The sequence below is a fragment of the Macaca mulatta genome, chromosome 1 (assembly GCF_049350105.2).
Source record: "Macaca mulatta isolate MMU2019108-1 chromosome 1, T2T-MMU8v2.0, whole genome shotgun sequence".
Classification (NCBI taxonomy): domain Eukaryota; kingdom Metazoa; phylum Chordata; class Mammalia; order Primates; family Cercopithecidae; genus Macaca; species Macaca mulatta.
In genome coordinates, this window is record NC_133406.1 from 24,378,720 (window position 1) to 24,401,490 (window position 22,771).

The window sequence follows — 22,771 nt, forward strand, 5'->3', positions numbered from 1 at the left end:
ACCCTCAGCTCCGGGCCGGACCCTCCCTCCTCCCACCACGTGTCCTCCCCGCTCCCTCCCGAGGGGCCGCGCGCACGGGAGGACGGAGAGGCGGAAAGGATGGCGCTGTGACAGCCGGGCCGGAGCCCTCGCGTCCCCACCCCGCGCCCTGGCCGCTGGGCCCGGCGGTGAGTGCGCGCGGGCGGGGGCGGCGGCGGCGCAGCCCCTCCCCCGGGTCCCGGGCGGCTGGGCCGCGGCGGGGCGGGGGCGCCGAGGCTGCGCCGCCGCCGCCGCCGCCTTTGTTGCGGGCCCGCCGGGGGAGGCGGGCGGCGCCGGCTCTCGCCGCCCGGCAGGTGCGCTGGGGCCGGGAGGGGGCCCGGCGGGGAGGCGGGCCGGGCGGAGGGGGCGGCGGAAGCGCTCCCGGCGCGGGGCCGCGGAGAAAGGGAAATGGGGCAAGATGGCTGGAGAAATCCGAACGCGCCCGGGGGCGCGGCGGCGGTGGCGCAGGCGGGGCAGGGCGGGCGGCGGCTCTGGTTGCGGCACCTTAGCGCGGGGCGGCGGCCCCTCCCACCTCTGCCCCGGAGCCGGCCGGGAGACCGCGGCCAAGTTCGGGTCCCAGCTGCAGGCATCTGAAGCCTAGACCCATCCGTGCCGCGTTCGCCCATCTTTTTTGGAAATATCGAAGGAACCGACTTTGAACTCCGGAGGGATCTTTTCTTTGGAGGTCCCCCGATGCAGCCCTGAAGATGCACCCGCACTCCACACCTAGGAATTGCCCGCGCCCGTAGAGGGCAGGAGCGCGGCCCTTTGTACTGGCCAAGAGTCAGCGAATAGGGAATTTGCAGCCCAGAGGCAATGGGTCATTTCCCTGTCGAGGTGGGCCACAGCAGATTTCTGCACCTTTTTGGGTATCCAGGCATACCCCTCGGTATGTTTCACTGACTCCTGGGTTTGCAAAGTCCCTTAAGGTAGAATGACCCTATTTTCTGAACCAGCTCGTGGACAGAACCTTTGAATTTGGAAAATCCAGGCGATGGGCCTACTGAGCCAACCGCTCCGCCCATGGCTTCCAGCACCCATTCCAGTTGAGTAAGTGTCCAATCTGTGTTCAGACACCTTCACTGATAGGAAATCAGCACCCTTCCTCTGCCTCTGATTCCTGTTTGGGTGGCACTGGCTGCGAGAAAGTATTGCCTTTCTCACTGCTTAAAACCTTTTCCAGGAATATTTACCCACTGGCCAGCCTCAGTTCTGCCCTCTGGTCTCTACAAACCAGTCTGGGTTCTCTTCCCCAGATAGCTTTTTAAATATTTGAAGGCAGCCAGATGCGTTATCTACCCATAGCCTCTCTTATCACAATTAAACATGTCACCCTGTAGCTTCCTGGCCGACTCTGTTTCCTTACTTCCCTCCAGAGGGAACAGTGCTTGGGGCTAAAGAGGTTTGTATGTGGCTCAGCGTCCCCCATCATAGGCTTTGGGGAGGTCACAGTGACACCTGGTTTTTCTGAACCTGAATCTTGCTTGCAGAGATGGAGTCCACAGCGTACCCTCTCAATTTGACCCTGAAAGAAGAGGAAGAGGAAGAAGAGATTCGGAGCCGGGAACTGGAGGACGGCCCAGCAGACATGCAGAAAGTACGAATCTGCTCTGAGGGCGGATGGGTAAGTAAGAAGGTGTGGAGTCCACACAGCCAGCAGAAGCAGGCCTGAGAGCCCAGCTTGCTTTAAGTCTCCTCCTCAGACAGACGTGGGAAGTAAAAATAGCCCAGCCCGGTGTGTTTGCATTCCTGAGAGAACAGCTCTGTGGCTTTAAAAGGCAGTGCAAAGAATGGAGGAGGTGGTTATGGAAACAGTCCCTCAGCCATGTAGCTTGTCATCGTTCGATTGGAAGTCCTAGAAGCCAAGACCTGTCTCTCTCGTTCACCCACTTCTCCTGCACTGTGTTTGATGCCAGGCACATTGTAGGCACCAAGTAAATGTTGGTTGACTTACTGCTGGTTGAAGGGAACCATTTTAAATAAGACTCGAGTCATTGGGTTGACATGAGAGGTTAGGCTAGTTGATTCTGTGTGAGCAACCTCTTACCACAGTTCACACAGGAGAGCTGCCTGTCCAGCTGACCTGGATAGAAATGGTGGGCAGCAGGGAATACAGAGATTCAGGGTATACACACAGGATAGTATGATAGAGGTCAGTTTATACAAATGCAAATGCAGTAGATATTTATAGTTACAGATAGTTATTCACAGTAGTTACTGGACTTCGTGGTAATTAGGCATGAATAGTAAACATTTTAAATAAGCAACAAATTGACATTCCTTTTCTCTGCTTATTTTCTGTTGTGTATAAACATTGTCAGTATACATAATATCCTTTGCTTCCATGAAGAGCCCCTATCCATACAAGCATGGTACTTCTAAATTGTTCCCTACCACATGAGGGAACTGGGATGCAGAAAGATTATTTGCCTTGCCCTAAGGATAAACATGAACACTGACATTTGTTCTTCAAAACAGGTCTCCTGAGCTGCACCCTTAAAAGTAATACATTTTACCATATGTATGCTATACCTTAATTTTTTTAAAAAAAAAAAGCAGTGCAAGCACAGGCTCTCAGTTTGCCAGTCTAGCTGTGGACGCTGCACTGCCTTTGTCTCATCAGTGTTCTTTGCCCAACACATCCTTCTTCCCAATTCTGATCCAAGCAGGCGTCAGGTCCATGTAGCCTGGAACAAGACCTCAAGGCAGTCGAAACTCAGGGCTTTGAGGCTCAATTGGTCAACCCAGAACATCTAAATGGAGAGCCTTGGAGAACAGGTGCAATAAAAGTGAATGTGTTGGGACAGTGAGGAATGAGCAAGATGAAGACCAACCATGCTTGGGTGGGGAAAGAAGGAAGTAACCAGAGGGGCTGGAGGAGGGACTCCAGCAGCTGATGGTGCTGGGGATTGGGCATTTGTGGCCTCCAGGCAATCGGCCATCCATCCACAGTTACCAAGCACAGTGTTGGGCGTAAAGAGGGTCTTTTTTCCTGATGTAATTTCCAGTCTTGTGAGCAAGACAGGGAAGTAAACATAAGTAATAGTAAGCACAGTCTGCAGAGTGCAGTGGTGGAAGGCTGCAAGGATGCATCAGGAGCCAAGAAGGGGCATGCCTCATTCAGGCTGAGAACTCCAGGGCTTCCTGGACAAGGCCTAATCTTGAGCAGTGAGCAATTTTGCCCCCACCCCTGGACATTTGGCAACATCTGGAAACACTACCCCCTTTCCCCACCCCTGGATATTTGGCAATATCTGGAAACACTTTTCGTTGTCTGACTTGATAGGGGTGCACTGGGGACTGGGAGATCCTCCTGGCACCTAGTGGGTAGAAGGGGTGCTGCTAGACATCTACAGTGCACAGGATGCCCCCCCCCACCTGCCACCCACACACATACACACACACAATAAAGAAGTAACTGGCCCAAAACGTCATTGTGCTGAGGTTGAGAAACCCTGCTCTAGAGCATTAAATTAGAAGAGTCTGTTTTAAAAATACGTATTTTGGTTATAGAGAATTATGTTAGGGTGATCAGTGAAAGGTTTTCAAGCATAAGAAGTATGATAATATATTAGGATAAAATTCCATAGACTTGAAATAGAAATACAATTTTAAGTAGGAAAAATAAAAAATGTACTTTGAACTGAGTCTTAGTCATGATGGAATCAGCCAAGGTAAAGGGAAGGGGGTTACACTCCAGGCAAGAGGACAGCACAGGCAAAAGCACTGGGGAGAGGAGCTTGTGTGCAGTTAGTTAGGAGCAGCTCCTGCAGCTGGAACCTGAAACTCATGGCAGGGAGAGGAAGGGGATCAGGCATAGGAGGCGAGGCCAGGCCAGGGGCCAGAGCCAGCCAGGAGGACATGGAGTGCTACGCTGGTGAGTTTGAGCTTTCTCCTTAGCTCTGTGGAATGAGGCCTTAGCCCATCTTTCTAAGGGAGGCCTCAGGCTCTCTACAGCCACCATGCTAAGGCCTGTGTGGCCTGCTAAGAAAGCAAAGCTTTGGCATCAGACTTTCTAGCTCTGTAACCTTGAACAAGTTACTTAAACACTGTTGTTTTATGGGTAACGTAAAAGTGAGGTAGTGATCCCCATGTCCCTAGTTCAGAGGATTCAGTGAGAGAATATATTTATGTGATTGAGTATCCTATACAGTGCTTGGCACATAGCAGGCACTCCATCAGTGGATCAGTACAAACTCACTCCCCTGAGATCCCTGCATCTTTGCTGGGTGGCTGCAAGGCTTTAGTGAGGCTGTGCAAGGTGTAAGCACTTTACAACATTTACCCTTTGAGATAGCGTTGGAATGCCAGCTTCCTTAGCAGAGCAAGGCAGTGCACACAAGCTAGAGGAAGAACACTTATCCAGGGAGCCCTTGATCTTCTGAGGAAAGGGAGGAGGGCAGGGATTGAGGGTCCCTACCTGCAAGGCCAAGAAGGGGTGTCTAGAGGTGGTACACAGACTGCCTGACTTCTCAGTTTTGCCCAGGGCCGGCCCTGTTTACCTTCTGCTGTGTTCAGCCAGATAAAAGGCCTCTGTGGAGCGAGGGGAGGCCTGCGCAGCAGGGCCTGGCTGAAGGATCACTCCATTCTCACAGAGGCTTGCTGTGAGGAGAATTTCTAAGCCACTGCACTGTGCCTCTGGAGCATAATGTGGGCTTGTTTGAAGATCCTCCGTGGCTCAGTCATCAATAGGAGGAGATGAATCCTGCACCAGCCCCCAGCTTTCTTCCTGCAGCTTCAGGGCTCCTGGTACCTGATGTTTTTACCAGGCCTAGAATATGTTACTCCCCTAAGAGTATTGATGGCCCCTCTGAAATGACAGGCATAGCCAGTCCTGTTCCCATTTTATCAGCAAAGGGAAAGGGACTATAAATAGGTATGGCCTAGATCTGGAACTTCCCAGGGAGAAAAAAAGGCCAAAGAGACAGTTCTTTAAAAGCCTGGGAAGTGGGAAAGGAGTGGGGTGGAAAATTCCTGGGCTGACTGGCTTTCCAGGGCAAGGAAGTCTGAGGAAAGCCTGGAGACAAATCCGTCTTACCTCCTTGTATTTCCCACTTAAGAGATTTTTGTCCATTCTTACTCCAAAGAGTAGGCTCGGTTTTGTGACAGATAAAATGTAATGATTCTCTGAAACAGTTCCAAGTGGAACAAGAGAAGGGAAATCCAGAGAAGATTTGCCTAGATCGTATATTCAAAAACACATTTTTCAGTGACTACTAGCTACAGGAAGTGTCCTGGGCTTAGGGAGGCAAAAAGGAGTAAGTACAGGTCCTGCCTTCAACGAGCTCAGATTCTAACAGAGGGAGCAGCCAAACCAACCGAAAGAGTTCTGCAGTGTGATGAGTGCCCCGGGAGTGTGGAGCCCAGGGCATCACAGGGATGTTTGGGTGTGCTCACAGCATGGGACAGAGCGGGCTTCCTGGGGAGCAGGGATTTGGGGCCGAGTCCTGGAAGATGGGTGGGTGTCCGCCAGACCAAGAAAGGGGAGGCCCTCCAAGGCCAGGGGAGAATATGGGCCAAGGTGTAGGGGGCATCGGGGAATGGTTGTTCAGGGAACTGCACACAGCTGAATACAAGCGGAGCACAGAGCTGGGGAGAGTTGAGGGTTGGTCATCAGGGAGGCAGCTGTGCTCAGTATTGCTGGATCCTTGGGGTCACGCAGTGCTGGGTCCAAGCCGCAACCCCACCATTTATTGGCGATGACATTAGCCTGGAAATGAGACCTCTCTAAGCCCATATTCTCCTTGATTAAGTAGGGGCACAGTGGCTCACGCCTGTAATCCCAGCACTTTGGGAGGCCGAGGTGGGTGAATCACCTGAGGTCGGGAGTTTGAGACCAGCCTGGCCAACATGGTGCAACCCCGTCTCTACTAAAAATACAAAAATGATTACAGGGGCACGCATGGCGGCGTGCGACTGTAATCCCAGCTACTAGGGAGGCTGAGGCAGGAGAATGGCTTGAACTCGGGAGGCAGAGGTTGCAGTGAGCCAAGATCGTGCCACTGCACTCCAGCCTGGGCAACAGAGCAAGACTCTATCTCAAAAAAAAAAAAAAAAATAGGCATATCTGCTCCTCCACAGGCCCGTTGCGGGGAATAAATGAAGCAGTTACAGGCCCTTTCCTAGTACGTGCTTCCTATGTGTGAGGTGCTGTGGAAGGTGGGGAGAGAACAAGGGGGCTTCCTTGGGTCAGGGAGGAAAGGCCAATGTGACCGATGGCCTGAGCCCTGAAGTGGCCACAGGCTGTATAGTGTATGGACACTAATTTTCTAAACTGAGGAAAAACAATATCATAATCACCTAGACCCAAGATACAGCTTTGGGAAATAGCTTCGAAGGCAAGAATACAAAATAACCAGACTGAAACAAGCTGTCCAGTGCCTTCTTACCACTAAATAGGATGAGCTTTGGAGTAGGATTTTTAATGACTGAAATAAGAAATACAGTTAAAAAGAGGAGGGTGGTTTGGGTGGCTTGGATGCCTTGGGCTACTGAGGAGCCCCCTGGTACTGGGGCCAGGAAGCAGAGGAACAGGGGAGGGATGGAGTCTTTTGGGCTTTCTGCCTACCTGGTCTAGGATCAAAGTGAATGAGTTTGCTCTGGCATCTCATTACGTATATTAAGCTCTAATTAGCCCTTCTTTCTTACTCTTCATGCTCCTGTGGATCGGAAAGGCCAAGTAGGGCCCCTTCTCTCAGTGGCTGTACTCTGGGCAGCTTTGGGTCCCAAGTCTAACACTTTGGTTGGTACCCTTGGAAATGCAGTGCCCTGGAAACCCACAAAGATCCCATGGAGGGCAGTGATCCTATTCAGATTTACAAACCCAACTCACCCCGCCCAGGGCCGAGGGTCTTTTTCTGGGGTGGGAGGGAATTGGGGGTGAGTGTGTTGGTGGGACACTTTGTCTGGGTGTGGGTGGCTTAAGTCTTGGGTCAGAGGTGAGCCGTGAGCAGCTTTCACCACAGCGCAGGAGGGTACAATGTCCCGGTGTCCCCCAGCCAGTGATCATGATCGGGAGTTTTCTTCTCAGGGTGCTGCTTACCTTATCTGAACGGGGGGTGGCAGCCGCGGTGGTGTGCACAGAAGGACTGTGCTCTTGCCCTCGCTGGCCTCCAGCAGCTGTATGAATGTGGACAGTCCATTTTCCCCTGCGTCAGGGTCCCTCGCCTGACCTGTGAGAGGACGGGCTGTCCCAGGCTGTCTGTAAGGTCCTGTGCGCTCTGAAAGTCTGTCTGCTTGTGCCTGTTCGTCAGTGTGAAAGAGCTGTTCACTCTTCTAGGTACCGGCCCTATTTGATGAGGTGGCCATATATTTTTCCGACGAGGAGTGGGAAGTTTTGACGGAGCAACAAAAGGCCCTCTACCGGGAAGTCATGAGGATGAATTATGAGACTGTCCTGTCCCTGGGTAAAGCTTTGTTTTCCTTGGTCTCCTGGAAGCTCTGAGCCCAGAGAATTGTTTCCATGCCTCTCTTCTCTGGTATATCCAACATCCCTCTCTCCTGAACTTAGACTCTGCCTTCTCAATGTCTGTGCCCATTTAATTTCCAATTTTTGATTTGGGCAGAATATAAATATTGTGCCATCCTACTCAGCAACCCGTGCTGCCTCAGAACTGCCCCCATTCAACCCAGGCATTCACATTTAAGGAAAAAAAACTATATAACCTTAGAAATGTCACCATGGATCTGGGCCTGTGCCTCACTGTTCCTTACGAGAGAAGGCAGGCATTGATGTTACCCTGCCAGCCTCAGAAGTTTGGGGACATATCCTCCCAAAGACTGTTTGCTCCTCTCCCCAGCCCCCGCCCCAAATTGATATCACACATCTTATCAGCAGAGTGTAACCATTTGAAGAGATTTCCCAGTTTGCTCATACAGGTACCAAAATGTTAATTGGATCAGCAGCTGCATTCACCCTCTTGCCTGCTAAGTGCAGTTCTTTTATTATTGGTGCCAATACCATCCCTCATTAGGAGAGATCTACCCATTCCCTTGGACAGACCTATTTTCCATTATCTTTTTTCTTTAAGTATCCCTGAGCCTTTTTCCCCTTGTTTTTCACAAAGAAGGGGAGAGTGGCTCTTAAGTATTTTAAAGAGTTGGTAGTGCTCCAGGACAGTAATACACAGCTGTTACCTATTTTATTTCCTATCAACAGAATTCCCATTCCCTAAGCCAGACATGATCACCCGGTTGGAAGGGGAGGAGGAGTCTCAGAATTCTGACGAGTGGCAGCTCCACGGAGGCACCTCTGCAGGTACTACAAGTAAAGCAGTTCAGCGTCCATCCAGCTGGGAACATTGTGAAGTGGGATTTTCAGTGTACATTCCACGGGGTATTTAAGAGGTAGAAGGATTATGGGCTTTGGAGTTTTGAAATCTCCCTCTTTGCAGTGCTAAATGTGTGACCTTAGGCAACTGCTTTTACCTCACAGCTTCCATTCTTCCTCTATCAGCTCTGAGTAACAAGACTCGATGTATGACCTTCTATGTGGATGAAGCAAAATGAGGCTTGTGCAGTGTTTGGTCCAGTGCACCTTCTAGCTGAACAGGGCTACCTCAGTAGTGTACCATGTGCCTCTGCAAACTAAGAATAGTGAGAGGAAGCACACTTCCTGAGTTACCTGGCTTCCTGTCCATTTCATACTGGATAGAAAAAGCATTAGCAGTCATAGTATACCTTTGAGCAAATGTATCTAAGAAGTACCTAGTCCTTTGTCAAGAAAAATGGTTATTGAGGCCGCAGTTGAATAGATATAGCATTGCTTCCAGACTGCCAAAATAGTTTTGTCTTTTCTCCAGAGGAGTTTAAAATGCCATATTTCACTGACTCTGAGACATGTTTTTCCCCCATTGCTTTACTGTCTCTGAAATTGAGAATGCCTCTTAAAATCAGTGGCACATCGTAGCTTAATTAGTAGTGTTTTCTTTCTTAATGGCACATAATGATGCATCCTACAACTGATGGCATTTTAGTTTGGGTGAGATAGGGTAATTTCCCCAAGTCATACTCAACTTCTGTGACCACCTCCTAAATATAAAGTGAAACCCGGTTCCACTGTTAATGTGCAAGAACTAATTTTCTGCCTTATAAGCTTAACTTTGTTAAGTGTGGTTTTTGCTATAGATTTTCTTGGTTCTAAAGGGATATGAATCAGGCCATGATGCGTCTCTGTAATATTATATGGTCATATGGTTTACATTTGGCTTCTCATTCACATAAAAAGTATTTTGACACAAACATGGCCCCCAAATTATTTGGTCCAAGCTTGGTGCCTCTGTTCAATTCCCAGCTCTGCCACTTTCTGGCTTGGCTCCCTTGGTGTATTATGTAACCTCTGTAGCCTCCCCTTCTTCATCTGCAAAGAAGGAACAGTGATATTTAGAGTTACTAAGAGAACTAGGTGTGGGTAGTCCATATAAATTGTCATATGGATAAGGACTTAGGCAATGTTACCTGTTATTAAAGTTACTACTTTTGGTGAACCTCAGAGTAAGGTATTCTTAGCATTTCAACCCCCAAAAATCAGGGTATAAGCCATTTTACTTACTGGCATTATTTTTGCCCCTCACTATTTGTCTCCCAGAAAATGAAGAATCTGACGTAAAGCCTCCAGACTGGCCACACCCAATGAATGCTACCTCCCAGTTTCCTCAGCCTCAGCACTTTGATAGCTTTGGCCTCCGTCTGCCTCGGGATATCACAGAGCTGCCCGAGTGGAGTGAGGGGTACCCCTTCTACATGGCCATGGGCTTCCCAGGGTATGACCTCTCGGCTGACGACCTAGCTGGGAAGTTTCAGTTCAGCCGGGGCATGCGGCGCAGTTACGACGCAGGGTTCAAGCTGATGGTGGTGGAATATGCCGAGAGTACCAACAACTGCCAGGCTGCCAAGCAGTTTGGAGTATTGGAAAAAAACGTTCGAGACTGGCGCAAAGTGAAGCCACAGCTTCAAAACGCCCACGCCATGCGGCGAGCATTCCGAGGCCCCAAGAACGGGAGGTTTGCTCTGGTGGACCAGCGTGTGGCCGAATATGTCAGATACATGCAGGCCAAAGGGGACCCCATCACCCGCGAGGCGATGCAGCTGAAAGCTCTCGAAATCGCCCAGGAAATGAACATTCCAGAGAAAGGGTTCAAGGCAAGCTTAGGTTGGTGTCGAAGAATGATGAGAAGGTATGACCTGTCTCTGAGGCATAAAGTGCCCGTGCCCCAGCACCTGCCGGAAGACCTGACTGAGAAACTCGTCACTTACCAACGCAGTGTCCTGGCTCTGCGCAGGGCGCATGACTATGAGGTAGCTCAGATGGGGAATGCAGATGAGACGCCCATTTGTTTAGAGGTGCCATCACGGGTAACTGTTGATAACCAGGGCGAAAAGCCTGTCTTGGTCAAGACACCAGGCAGGGAAAAACTGAAAATCACAGCAATGCTTGGTGTCTTGGCTGATGGGAGGAAGTTACCTCCATACATCATCTTGAGGGGAACGTATATCCCCCCGGGGAAGTTTCCCAGTGGGATGGAAATCCGCTGCCACCGGTATGGGTGGATGACTGAAGACTTGATGCAGGACTGGTTGGAAGTGGTGTGGAGACGGAGGACAGGAGCGGTGCCCAAGCAGCGAGGGATGCTGATCTTGAATGGCTTCCGGGGCCATGCCACAGATTCCGTGAAGAACTCCATGGAAAGCATGAACACTGACATGGTGATCATCCCAGGGGGTCTGACCTCACAGCTTCAGGTGCTGGACGTCGTGGTCTACAAGCCACTGAATGACAGCGTGCGGGCCCAGTACTCCAACTGGCTTCTGGCTGGGAACCTGGCTCTGAGCCCAACCGGGAATGCTAAGAAGCCGCCCCTGGGCCTCTTTCTGGAGTGGGTCATGGTCGCGTGGAATAGCATCTCAAGTGAGTCCATCGTCCAGGGGTTCAAGAAGTGCCATATCTCCAGCAACTTGGAGGAGGAAGACGACGTCCTGTGGGAAATCGAGAGTGAGTTGCCAGGAGGAGGAGAACCACCAAAAGAATGTGACACCGAAAGCATGGCTGAGGGCAACTGAAGGGAAAGGGAAAGGTAACCACTCAGGAGTAGATACTCAGTGCCTTTGCTGATTGACATGCCCTTCTCTCTTTCCACTATTTTTCTGTTTTTAAGTTTACTTAAGAGCCTACAGTGCAGTAGTATAGATCAGGGGTCTCCAGCTCCCAGGCCACAGACCATACCAGTCCATGGCCTGTCAGGAACTGGGCTGAACAGCAGGAGGTGAGCGGCATTACCACCTGAGCTCCACCTCCTTTCACATCAACAGCGGCATTAGATTCTCATAGGAGCACGAACCCTGTTGTGAACTGCGCATGCAAGGGATCTAGTTTGCATGCTCCTTATGAGAATCTAATGCCTGATGTTGTGAGGCAGAACAGTTTCATCCCAAAACTATCCTGCTGCCCCCCATCCCGCATGCCCTTGGTCCATGCAAAAATTGTCTTCCATGAAACCAGTCCCTGGTGCCAAAAAAAGTTGGGGACTGCTGGTATAGATAACAGACCGTTAGCATTTTCTCCTTTATATGGAACATTTATTATTTGATTTACTTTGTTTCTATTTTGCTCTGTGGCCTGGACCCAGAAACACTTGTATAATAGGTGAAATGAACAAAGAACGAGCTGCCAGAACATCTGAGAGCTGTAAAGTTGAAATTATTTGAGCCCAAAGAAGCATAGTCTGGCATTGTTCAGTTCACACAAAATTTTGTCTGAAAAGCCAACTTTTTTCTTTCCCTTTTAAATTATGCTGAACATTTAGGGCCAGTATGTGTAACTGTGTAACTGACATGCTGGGACAGTTGTACTCACTTTTGCTGGCCTGTAGGACCATGACATAGGGAGACCATTAAGTGTGCCTTCAGTACAGTGTCCTCTGGGCCTCGGGTCTCAGTCCTGGAGCTGTCTACACAGTATGCCACCAGCGAATAAGAATAATAGCGTCTGCTTGCTTTTCCCTAGGGAATTCAGGGTTTTTGTTTTTTTTGTTTTTTTTTTAAAATCTTAGTCTCATTATGACCTTCACATGGGCTATTACAATAATTTCCTGTAGTCAGCAGATGTCTGAAGGAAGGTATTTTTAAACTGAATCTTTACACCAAAAAAAGAAAACAGGGTGCATATCCAGGACTCTAAGTGAGTAAAGTTTGAGGGCTGAAGACAATAGGCCTGGAATTTTCCGGGTTGAGTACACAAGAAGAGCAGCTTTCAAAGGAAAGTAGGAATGGAGGCCTGAGACAATAGTGAAATGACCCCACCCACCTACACCTCCAGAAAGGAGGAGGATGAGCATGTACAGCAGGGGGGACACCCACAAAGAACAAACAATTCATTTACCTCTTTGTTCTTATCTCCCTAATTATAAATTAATTTGATCCTCTAGACAGTGTTTTATATGAAGGAAGAAGCCACCGCTTTCACAGAGGACCTGAAACCATCAGCCATCTTCACACATTCTTTTTCTTTTAATTAGGTGTTTCCATCTTCCTTGCTTTTTTCTCCAAATGAAATGCTAATGGGAGCCTTCTTTTACCCACTTCAGCTATATAAGTCTGTATGTGTTTCAAAGAGTGACTTACGTCTCCTTCCTTGTCCCCAAATTAAATTGTACTCATATTGCTGAATCCCACTGTAATTCTGGGATCCCTGGAATTATAATAGAGCAAGGATAAGTTCTTACTATTACATTCAAAATCATCAAAATTGCTTTTTTTCCCCCTTGTGTCCTCCATGTTTTGAGAAACCCCATGAATCCTGCCTCCCTTTTCTGCTGACCCTTATATTGCCTGCATTGGACTTCAAACTGAATTACACTGAGTTTCCATCTTTTCCTCATTTACCTTTCGCTTTTCCCTCTCCTTGTTAGATAACATTTTTGTGCACTTTTAATTTCCTAAGCTCCTTACCACCTCAGGGACATGATTAAACACTTCCAGAAGAGGAAAGGAGAAAAAGCTATGCTGAGTTGCATTTACGAATGTTGGCCTCTAATATTGGTCATGCGCTTTTGCTCTTCTAGACTGCCACCATTCTCTCTGCAGCTCCTGAGGAGGTGATGGGAGTAGACAGATCCACAGTGAACAAGAGATTTGGGAGACCAAGTTGGCATAAAACTGCCTCTTGTCATCCATTTGGAAATCTGACTGGTGGAATTATTATGTCTGTTAAAAGTTATACCAAAAAGCCAAGGGTTAATTCATTTAGGTTCTCTCTGTTTTCCAGCAAATGGAACTCTGATTGAAACAGCTGGAGAGGAAAATCCTCAAGAAGATTATTCCTGAAAGTGTGGATGCACTGGATGCACAGGGAACATCAGGAAAAGGCCACGGGGCTCTGAACAGCCCGGATTCAGACAGCAGCCTATACATCCATCCCAGGACACAGACCAGCCTCTCCCCACACCATAAAAGGTATCAGAAAAGTCTAGGACCTATCATTTCATCAGAGACATGCTCAGAAAAGAAACTGCTTCTGCCCCATTTCTTGTTTTGGAGATTACTCCATCTGTCCATCAAAAGAAACCTGTAAATATGAACGAACAAAGGTTATTTCCTGGAGGAAAGACAATTTGTTCAACACCAACAAGGGACTCATCATATGGGCACAACTCTGGTGTCCTTCTATGGAGAAAACCTCGAGTAAAGTTTTATTCTGCCTTTGAAAATGCTTCCAAAAGTAGACCCTGTCCCCACACAGGTCAAGACTACAGAGAAGGCTTTGTAGAAATGTGTCACTTACGTACACCTGCTACTTACACATTTCCTCTTTTGGAAAAATGAGATATTTAGGATAACAAGAAAATTAAGACATACTGGCCTGGTGCCAGCAGATGGCTTTTCTATAGACAAATTAGGTTAGTCTGGAAGATATAGGTTAAAATAAACTATGCTGTTTTATTTATCTTCCCAACCTGATTGGCAGCTAGACTTTTTTTAGGGTCTCATTTAGTGGCCCTGTTTTTTTCATTATTATATTTAATGATAGGGCAGGATTTCGTATGCAAGCTCTTGTTTTTCAGGCTGCCTGCAGAAGTCACTATAAATTATCTGCTGTCTACATGGTACAAGGCCCATTGACTCATTTGATGCTTGTTTTGTTAATTTCTTTAATATTTTTATCACAGGGGCAGTGGGAGGGCTTGGGCTTTTAGCCACAGCTGTTTTAAGACTTCTGCTCTCCTGCCCTGCAGGAATAGGTGGGAGGTCATTGAATTTTTACACTATAGTAATTTGCATTCCCACATAAGTTTGAGTGTTACAAAAACATTCCTTTAAAGCGATCTGTGCTACAAAAAATATGCCAGGACTTCACAGACAAAGCCATTGCTAGAAATGTCATTCCAATGATCAAATCTGGAAACAGGCTGCCATAACCACTTTTCCTTCCTGTAGACTCAGCTCACCTGTATATTAAACTGTTCTTGGCATCTTGAAACACCTATTTCTACTCAGGTACTCATTTTCCTATTAGTGATTCACCTTTCTGATCCTTTTAAACCAGTTTTCCCCTAAGGGGGGAAATTTTACTTAACCTCTAGTATCTGAACAACTGTCAATATTTGAATTGTTTCCCCATTTGCTTTTACCTGTACTGTATTCTTGGTCATCTCAAATGGCATCTAAACCCAGCTACTTTGCATTCCAGAAGTTTCCATTCCCTCCAATTCCACCTAATTTTTCATCTGTCCTAGTTACTGGCTCTTTCTTCTTCATGTCTTATTTCTCTTGCTTTGGGAGCTTAAAAGATTTTACAAGACCTAATTTTGGGCTCCTTCCTTGGAGCCACCATTACCCCGCCGAGAAGAGTGGAAAATGGGTTCAACTCCTGTTTCACTCCACCAACACCTCCGTGAGTCTCATCATCGGCTGCGCGATGATGCCTTACAGGTTGCATAGCACTGGAACTTTCCTAGAGTAACGGCTCTGCTGCCAGGGTTTCTCTGGGCTCATTCTTCCACTGACTTAATTATGATCTATGCCTAACAGAGCCCCAGTACAACTATTTTGCAGAATGGCTGTTACCCTAGAATTACTATAGCACATATTGAGACATAGTTGTACTCCCTAGTAGATAGGAACTGACCCCAACAATAAACTTTGATAATAAAGACAACAGGCTATGGTGGTTTTATTTCTTTACCTATTAGCATTGTGAAAAGTTACATTCAAGCTGTTGGCTGCACCTTATTCTCCATCCAATTTGGTACCAATATATTACATCTTTGAATCAAAAAGTGTTCATGAGATGCAGTATAAGTAATACTGGTATCTGTGAAGACACAGAGAAGAATATGCAGTGGGGCAAGTTTGGCATAGCTTTTTTTCTCAGTCATGTTTTGTATGCTCTCAGCAATGGTACATTACCAAAATCACATGAAAGAAATCCCATAAAGGGATCTGAATTTTAAATGAAAGTATGATGAACCCATAAGTCTTAATTATGCACTTTTAGTAAAATTAGTCCTGACAATTTATAGTGCCCATAAAGTGGTACTCGATTCTCCAGGAATAATCTGGCAGTGTTATTTTTCCTTTTTAACCCATCAGCATTAAATGCTGAGCCACTCTCCAAGTCTGACCCCTAGACTAAGCTTCCGTACTCTTCCTCCCAGAGGCATTTTGGGATGAGTCAAAGGCATGGTAGGACACTGGCATTTACCTGTGGTCATCACTTCAGGCAATGGAAAGGAAAAGTGTTTGAGTAACTCTGTCCCTGGTTGATCAGAGAAGTGGGTGATAAAGATGATAAGAACGTGCTAAATAACAAACCTGCACACTTGTACCTCTGAACTTAAAAGGTTTTTAACTCAGAACAACAACAGAAGAACATGCTACACAAGTCCTCCCACCTGCCTGGTAAAGTACAGCCAGCCTTATCACACCTGGTTTTGCACAGTGATAAATTCCTGCAGGAAAAAAGTTTTATTCTAAGTCTGAAATTATATGGTTTCTAACAGCTTTTTCCTTGTTAATTATTTTTCTACATGATGCTTAATAATAAGCTTTTGTTTCTTAACCTAATTAGAGAAGAGATTGCACTCAGAGTCCCCAAAGCTGGCAATAGTGTTACAGATGGAACCAGCCTTTGGTGGACAGAGTTCAGATGTTTCAAGAGGCTCTTGTGAAAATGCTAAGTATTACTGTTTCTACCTTCCTGCCCTGCACTTTACCCCATCAAAAACTGGCATGAAGAGCAGATAGTAGAGTGTAGACCTGAAATACATGAGGCAAAGGGAGTCCTCCAGCATTCTATGGTCCTGCCAGGTGGGTAGGTGACTAGGAATTCAGGCCAGGTCATAGAGAGTAGTGGGAAGTTTTCCTGTTTGCAGTTTCCTCTGTGCTGTACATACAGCCATACAGCCTATGGAACCTGACATTGCAGTGGACAGCAGGACATGGTCAAGGCTCCTGGCTGCCTCTCCATCTATGGAACTATGAAATTTCACACATACTCCCTAGGCAGCATTAAGGCCCAGGTATATAAGCCGTCCAAACCAAAACTATATTGGAGTATTAGTTCAAATTCTTCCAAGCCCTTAAAGTTCTTACGTAGTTTCTCACCCAAAACTAATGGCTTGTGCCAAGAACTGAAACTAAGCTATTGATTTTTTTTTCCAAGCCTTAATCTATACATAAGAAATTACATACCTGGCCAGGTGCAGTAGTTCTGGCCTGTAATCCTAACACTCTAAGAGGCCAAGGCAGATTGCTTGAGCTTAGGAGTTCACAACCAGCCTGGACAACATGATAAAACCCTGTCTTTAGAAAAAAAAAAAAAGTTTGTAATTACCCGGGCATGGTGGTGCGAATCTGTAGTCCCAGCTACATAGAAGGTTGAGATGGGAGAATCACCTGAGCCCAGAGGTCAGGGCTGCAATGAGCCGTGATCACACCACAGCACTCCAGCTGGGGTGACAGAGTGAGACCCTATCTCAAAAAGAAAGAAAAGAAATGGCATACCTTAATTGGAATCTGCTTTTTAATCTTTCTCATCTAGTACATTATTTTGAGAAGTCTCTGCCAAGCCCTCATAAAGCAGACAATTTTCATATTTCTGTAGAAGGCAATATTCCTTATAATGTTTAATAAACAACAAAGTTTTCTCCCAAAAGGTTTATTTGTCACATTTAAAGTACAAAATCAAATACACAGATCCAGATATGTGAACCATATATACATATCTATACAGCCATTATTTAGACCGAGACAAACCTATCTATACATTCTAATTTATCTATCAACACTATCCCTTAAGTAAAAAGCAACATATCTCTTAAAGTAGGTTTGTTATCAGTAACACTGTCGAATGTAAATTATTTTCACTTTATCACTTGAAACGGTAGAAACAGGTACCTCCTAGAAACTGGGGAATTACCAAGCATATATCCAATTTGTATAGATTTCTTAAAATACATTCTATAGGAATAATTAACCAAAGAAACTGCCAATCAAAGTTTTTGGGCCTATTTAACAAAACTTGAGTCATGGGAAGGCGTAAAGTTAATTAACTGCATTACAAGAGTATTGTTTTGACTTTGGTTTTAAATGCAAAGAGGGACTTTATTTTGTTTAGTATACACAGAGCATTTCCATGTCATATTTCCTGTGGAGTTATAGTGATAAATTTCTCAGGGGCTATCTATAGCTATTAAAAATTAAACTGGTCACTAAAGGAGGTATCTGATTGTTAACACTGTAGGTTATTTCAACCAAAATGCAAGAACACATTCTTTAGGAGAAAGGCAGAAATTTTAAGACTACTAGATACAGAATGTATGACGTCACTGAACACACAGATATCCTGCTGATCAGGGGGATTAAGTTATAACAGCTTCTTTGTTTTACGATGTCATCTATCTTACATGCAAACCACAGGACACTAAGCCTCAGGTACCTAAATATCTCCATTTCAGGCACAGGATTTCGTTAGTGCCTGCTCCCACAACTGGGAACATACACACATATAGAAATATGGGTCATTACCAAAGATTTATATTAATGGCTTCACAATAGCAACACAAAATGTACTCAATGTCACATTTCCATAGGAAAGGTTATATATACACTATACACTTCAGCCTTGAAATGTGGACCCCAAAAACATTCAATTTGCAGTAATCAATGAATTTGGTGAGGGTCCCACACCCTCAAATCCTAATTTAGCACAGCAAAAGCCCCTCCTTGGCTGCCAAGCGCTGGCGGTGAACTTTGTCTTGCTGCAGCTCTTCATGATTTGGATGCCAGAGTTTCGTGATGATCCTTTCAATATTAAGGGCATAGACAGTATGTGTAGGAATGACTTCCCTGTGTACCTGGGATTAAAAAATTAACGCGTCTCCAATTATACTTCAGTAGACTTATTTTTCTGACATATAGAAGGGTTTAGATCAACAAAATGTACACACATCTATAAACTTTCAGTCAGACACTAAAATGAATCACCAATTGAATAATAATAAGATAAGGAAATAAGCTTCTGAAACAGGAATAGGAGAACGAGGGATTTTTTTTTCTTTTCTTTCTTTATTGGGGAGATAGAAGATGGGCTCAGGATTTGAAAAATGAGGCTAGTGTTAATAATGGCTTTTATAACAGACAAAACTGAAAAACACAAAGCCAAGAAGTGGAAAAAAAACAGTGAGTACCTTTGTAGACTTAAAGACTCTTTTAACCTATCCATAAATCTAGGTAAACTTTAAGGAGCCAAGACTTACCTGCAAAGCTTCAAAAAGGTCATACATGTTCACTGGAGGCAAAGATGCAGGCAGTGTGTCTCCAGAGCACGCCAGCAGGAGTGCAGCCTGCTGCTCAGCATCATCAGGGGGTGGGTGAGAAGCTGGATTCTGACCAGCACAGGGAGCAGTAAAAGCTGGAGGGCTGAAAATACAAATTTCAGAAATATTCCCAGCATGGAGACAACCAAACAAGGACAGGAGTGGCCTGCTAGAATCTTATTAAAAATATATTTAATTGAATTAGAAATCCATTCAATGTCTACTCCTGTAGATATGAATAGTCTGTAATTTTAATGTGTAAAGGCTGGAAATAAAACATAATGCAACTACATTTACCCTCCTTCTTCCACAATGGTAAAATACTTACTTAGCTCAGGATACTGAACCAAAATTGTTTCCTACCCTTAAAGAGCTTCTAGTTGAAAAAACTAATAGACCTTAACTACAGGAATATAACATTAAAAACAGAGGGAGGTGAATGGTACTGGAGACAACTCGTTCTAAAATAAATGAGAAGAAAAGAAGACATAGCACAGAAGCAACAGGCAAAAATGGAGAGTGGGGAAAATTAATTCGGAACCTGCCAATTTCCCAAAATAGAGGAAGATACAAACTGAGAAATCAGACATGGGTTTTACTTCATAACCCAGTAGGAGATAACCTACACAATGCTGAGGACATATCAAGAGGTAAAACAAAAGAGTAAAGCAGTAACTCAGAGGAAAGCACAGTGGAACGTGAGCGTGGGACTGAAGCATCAGACAAAAGCAGCCCTGTTAGAGTAACAAGTGGCCAATAGAGAGGCAAAAGCCCTCAGAGACCAGCCAGCAGGGCAGAGAGGGCTTGGGAGTCCCGCCAGGGCCAGACGCTGCTCCCAACATCACCCACTACAAGGAGCCACTTTTGGGGATTTGTTTTTTTCTAGAGAAGAATGATCCCAAACAGATACGCTTGGATGGGATTCAGACAATAAATCACCACATATGGCAATCTAAACAGTGAACCCAATTTAAGATGGGTTAAAATAGGCCCATGACCCCTGTAAAGGTCTTCAGAGTCATGAAATGGGCACTGGCACAAACTCCCACATGTGGTATCAACATTTTCTCTATCCAACTCTCTTAGCTTTTCACCTACACCTCCTGCCTTCCCTTCCTGTCACTTCACCAATCACCCTGCCAGCCTTCCCAGTCATACATACTTTTTTCTCTGAACTTGCAAGTCCCAGTTATCTCTGTACCTCTCTTCTCCCAAACTAACCAGATATGCAAAGTCCAGCAAATCCCCAGAAATTCAAGTCACTTCAGTAACCATAAAGAAAATTATATTATTGTGTTTTTTTTATTTCTCAAAGGTTTAAAATTCAGACTGAATTCCCTTTGGGGAAAGTGGAGGACAAAGGGAGATGGAAGGATAAGAAAGACAACACAGGGATGAAAGTAATCCAGGCTGTTTCACAAAGGGGTGACTCAGGACACACAGACATCCTGAAGCCCTCAATGGGAAGAGGACACAGGAATCCCAGAGGTGAGCTGAGAGACCACGTCTGCACAGCAGGAGGCCAAAAGCAATGTGATGACACCAGGCACAGGCCACTATCTTGAGCTCTGCCTACAAGAGCCAGATGAGGGCCTGGAGTAACACCTACCACTCCTCCTCCTCCTACCACCAAGACACCCAGTTGTGACCCAACAATCACAGGCCCTGCCTCTAACTGAAAGCAGGCTCACTTCCCCACTGGGCAGGTGATGCCCCTCAGGAACCCTCAGGATGCACTGCCTATGCACTACTCCATTCCCCCTAAGAAAGTTGGGGAGGGGGGATGGGGGGACAAGCACATTAAACCCACATGCAGCAGCCAAACTCTGCAACTTCACTTCTCATAAAAGGAGTACCAAAATAATTCACTAGATCTCAAGCAAGTATCAGACTTAAAAAAATAAAATTGTACTCCTATTAAAGGTACTTTAAACCTACGAAAACACAATTATTTAACAATTAATTATTTACACATAAGAAGAGTATAAACAACTACCAAAGATGGAAGAAAATCACAAGAAACTTCATTTACCTTTCTATTAAGTTGTTGTAAGCTACTACACTATTCTTCAGGTATGGCTGCGGGGTCACATTACTGCCAAAGGCATATTTAAAATGGCCATCTCGTAACCGATAAGCTTTCCTTCTTGACACAACTGATGTCAGTATATCTTTCAGGTGATTCTATAAAAATAAGAAAAGAAAAATAGCATGATAGCCTCTTTAAAAGAAAATCATAAAACTTCCATTGACCAAAAAACATTTATTGGCATTTAGACGGAGATGCACAATAGGTTAGTATATGCTAGAACCAAATGAACGTTCATATGAAGAGCCACAGAGCCACACCAAAGAGCAGGAGGGTATGGGAAAGAGGGGGACATGCTTATTGTCATTAATAGTTCTCTTTAAGATGGGCTTGCTATACATGAAATTTGACAAGTCTTTACATCTCTAAATTGGCTCTTCTCTCTCAAAAATGATTTTTAGATGGCTTTAAAAGAAGTACACAAAAATGACTTTTTGAGATGGAGTCTTGCTTTATTGCCCAGGCTGGAGTGCAGTAGCACAACCCCGGCTCACTGCAACCTCCGCCTCCCAGGTTCAAGCAATTCTCCTGCTTCAGCCTCCTGAGTAGTTGGGATTACAGATGCCCGCCACCAGGTCCGGCTAATTTTTGTATTTTTAGTAGAGGCGAGGTTTCACCATGTTGGCCAGGCTGGTCTCGAACTCCTGACCTTGGGTGATCCACCCACCTTAGCCTCCCAAAGTGCTGGGATTACAGGCGTGAGCAAAAATGACTTTTTAAAAAGAGACAAACTATGCTGAAACTTTAAAATAGGACAAAAAGTTTTAAGATCTGATATTATTGGAACCAAAATCCTTGCGTGAAAAGAACCTTGGCTCTCTCAAAAGCCACATAAACAACAGATATATAGGAAATAAGCACAAAATAAATTAGGTACTTGATTTCTCTTCACTTTCATGAGAGCCAAGTACACAAGAAAAGGTTCAGGAAGCCTGTGAAAATAGTGACAGAACTCGTCCCAGGCTACCATTATAGGGTACCATTGTAGGGGAGCCAGGATCAGGCAGGGTGCTTCAATTATACCAAGGAAAATCCACTTATATCAAGACGTTATTGTACTATTTAAGTTGGTTTGCGCACCAACTTATATATTAATGTTTATAACTTATATTAATGTTTATAACTTCATGAGACAGCTGTTATTATTTTTGAGGTACAGATGAAGAAAATAGGGCTCAGAGAATTAAAAATCCAATGTCACCTGACTGTACCCATGCACTATAGACCTCAACGTCAAATTAGTTTTGTCAACTAACTAAATGAATAAGATGAATAGACGAATGAAATCATGTGCAGAGATAAGAATCCTGCTGTTCAGATGCCAAGACTAATACTTTTCGGTGCTGTATCACAGCAAAAACAAGTGACTATAATCTTTAGGATTCTCAATTTCATTTCTTTCCTTAAAAACTGTTCCCCTGTTGACAAAACATCAGATCAACCAGAAGAGTTATGCCATAAATAACCTTTCTGAAAAGCTTAGTCTATTACCTGAAGACAATTATTTGGATTGTAATGAGTTTCTCCTCTTAAAAGAAAACAACTTTCAGCCAGGTGTGGTATGGCTCACACGTGTAAATCCTAGCACTTTGGGAGGCCAAGGCGGGAAGACCACTTGAGCCCATGAATTCGAGACCAGCTAGACGACATAGAGAGACCCCCATCCCTACAAAAATTTGTTTAAAAAATTAGCTGAGTATGGTGGCGCAAGTCTGTAGTCTCAGCTCTTGAGAGGCTGAGGCAGGAGGATCGCTTGAGCCCAGGATTTCCAGGTTCCAGTGAGCCATGATCGTGCCACTGCACTCCAGCCTGGAGACAGTGACGCTGTTTCAAAAAAAAAAAAAAACCAGAA

The 22,771-nt window shown here is 45.5% G+C and overlaps 2 protein-coding genes across 8 annotated transcripts in view; one reads left to right on the forward strand and one right to left on the reverse strand.

Moving 5' to 3' along the window:
- Positions 1 to 37: 37 nt before the first annotated feature.
- On the forward strand, positions 38 to 15,169 carry POGK (pogo transposable element derived with KRAB domain). Of its 5 annotated transcripts, none has more exons than XM_028829820.2 (7): positions 38 to 167; positions 975 to 1,068; positions 1,509 to 1,642; positions 7,298 to 7,424; positions 8,177 to 8,275; positions 9,605 to 11,090; positions 13,280 to 15,169. In XM_028829820.2, the coding sequence occupies exons 3-6, from the start codon at positions 1,511 to 1,513 to the stop codon at positions 11,074 to 11,076; spliced, it is 1,830 nt and encodes a 609-aa protein (XP_028685653.1). In that variant the 5' UTR covers positions 38 to 167; positions 975 to 1,068; positions 1,509 to 1,510; the 3' UTR covers positions 11,077 to 11,090; positions 13,280 to 15,169.
- The window catches only part of TADA1 (transcriptional adaptor 1), a 28,537-nt gene continuing 13,908 nt past the window's right edge, over positions 8,143 to 22,771 (reverse strand). Inside the window, exons 6-10 of one of the 3 annotated variants that reach the window (XR_013396339.1) lie at positions 20,863 to 21,014; positions 18,771 to 18,933; positions 16,847 to 16,983; positions 10,273 to 10,992; positions 8,143 to 9,376 (exon numbers count right to left, since the gene is read on the reverse strand). Coding sequence is in view for 1 of the 3 variants with exons in the window: in NM_001261158.1 (NP_001248087.1) it covers positions 18,216 to 18,368; positions 18,771 to 18,933; positions 20,863 to 21,014 (468 nt within the window). In the remaining 2 variants the exon portion in view is untranslated. 3 annotated transcript variants of the gene reach the window in all.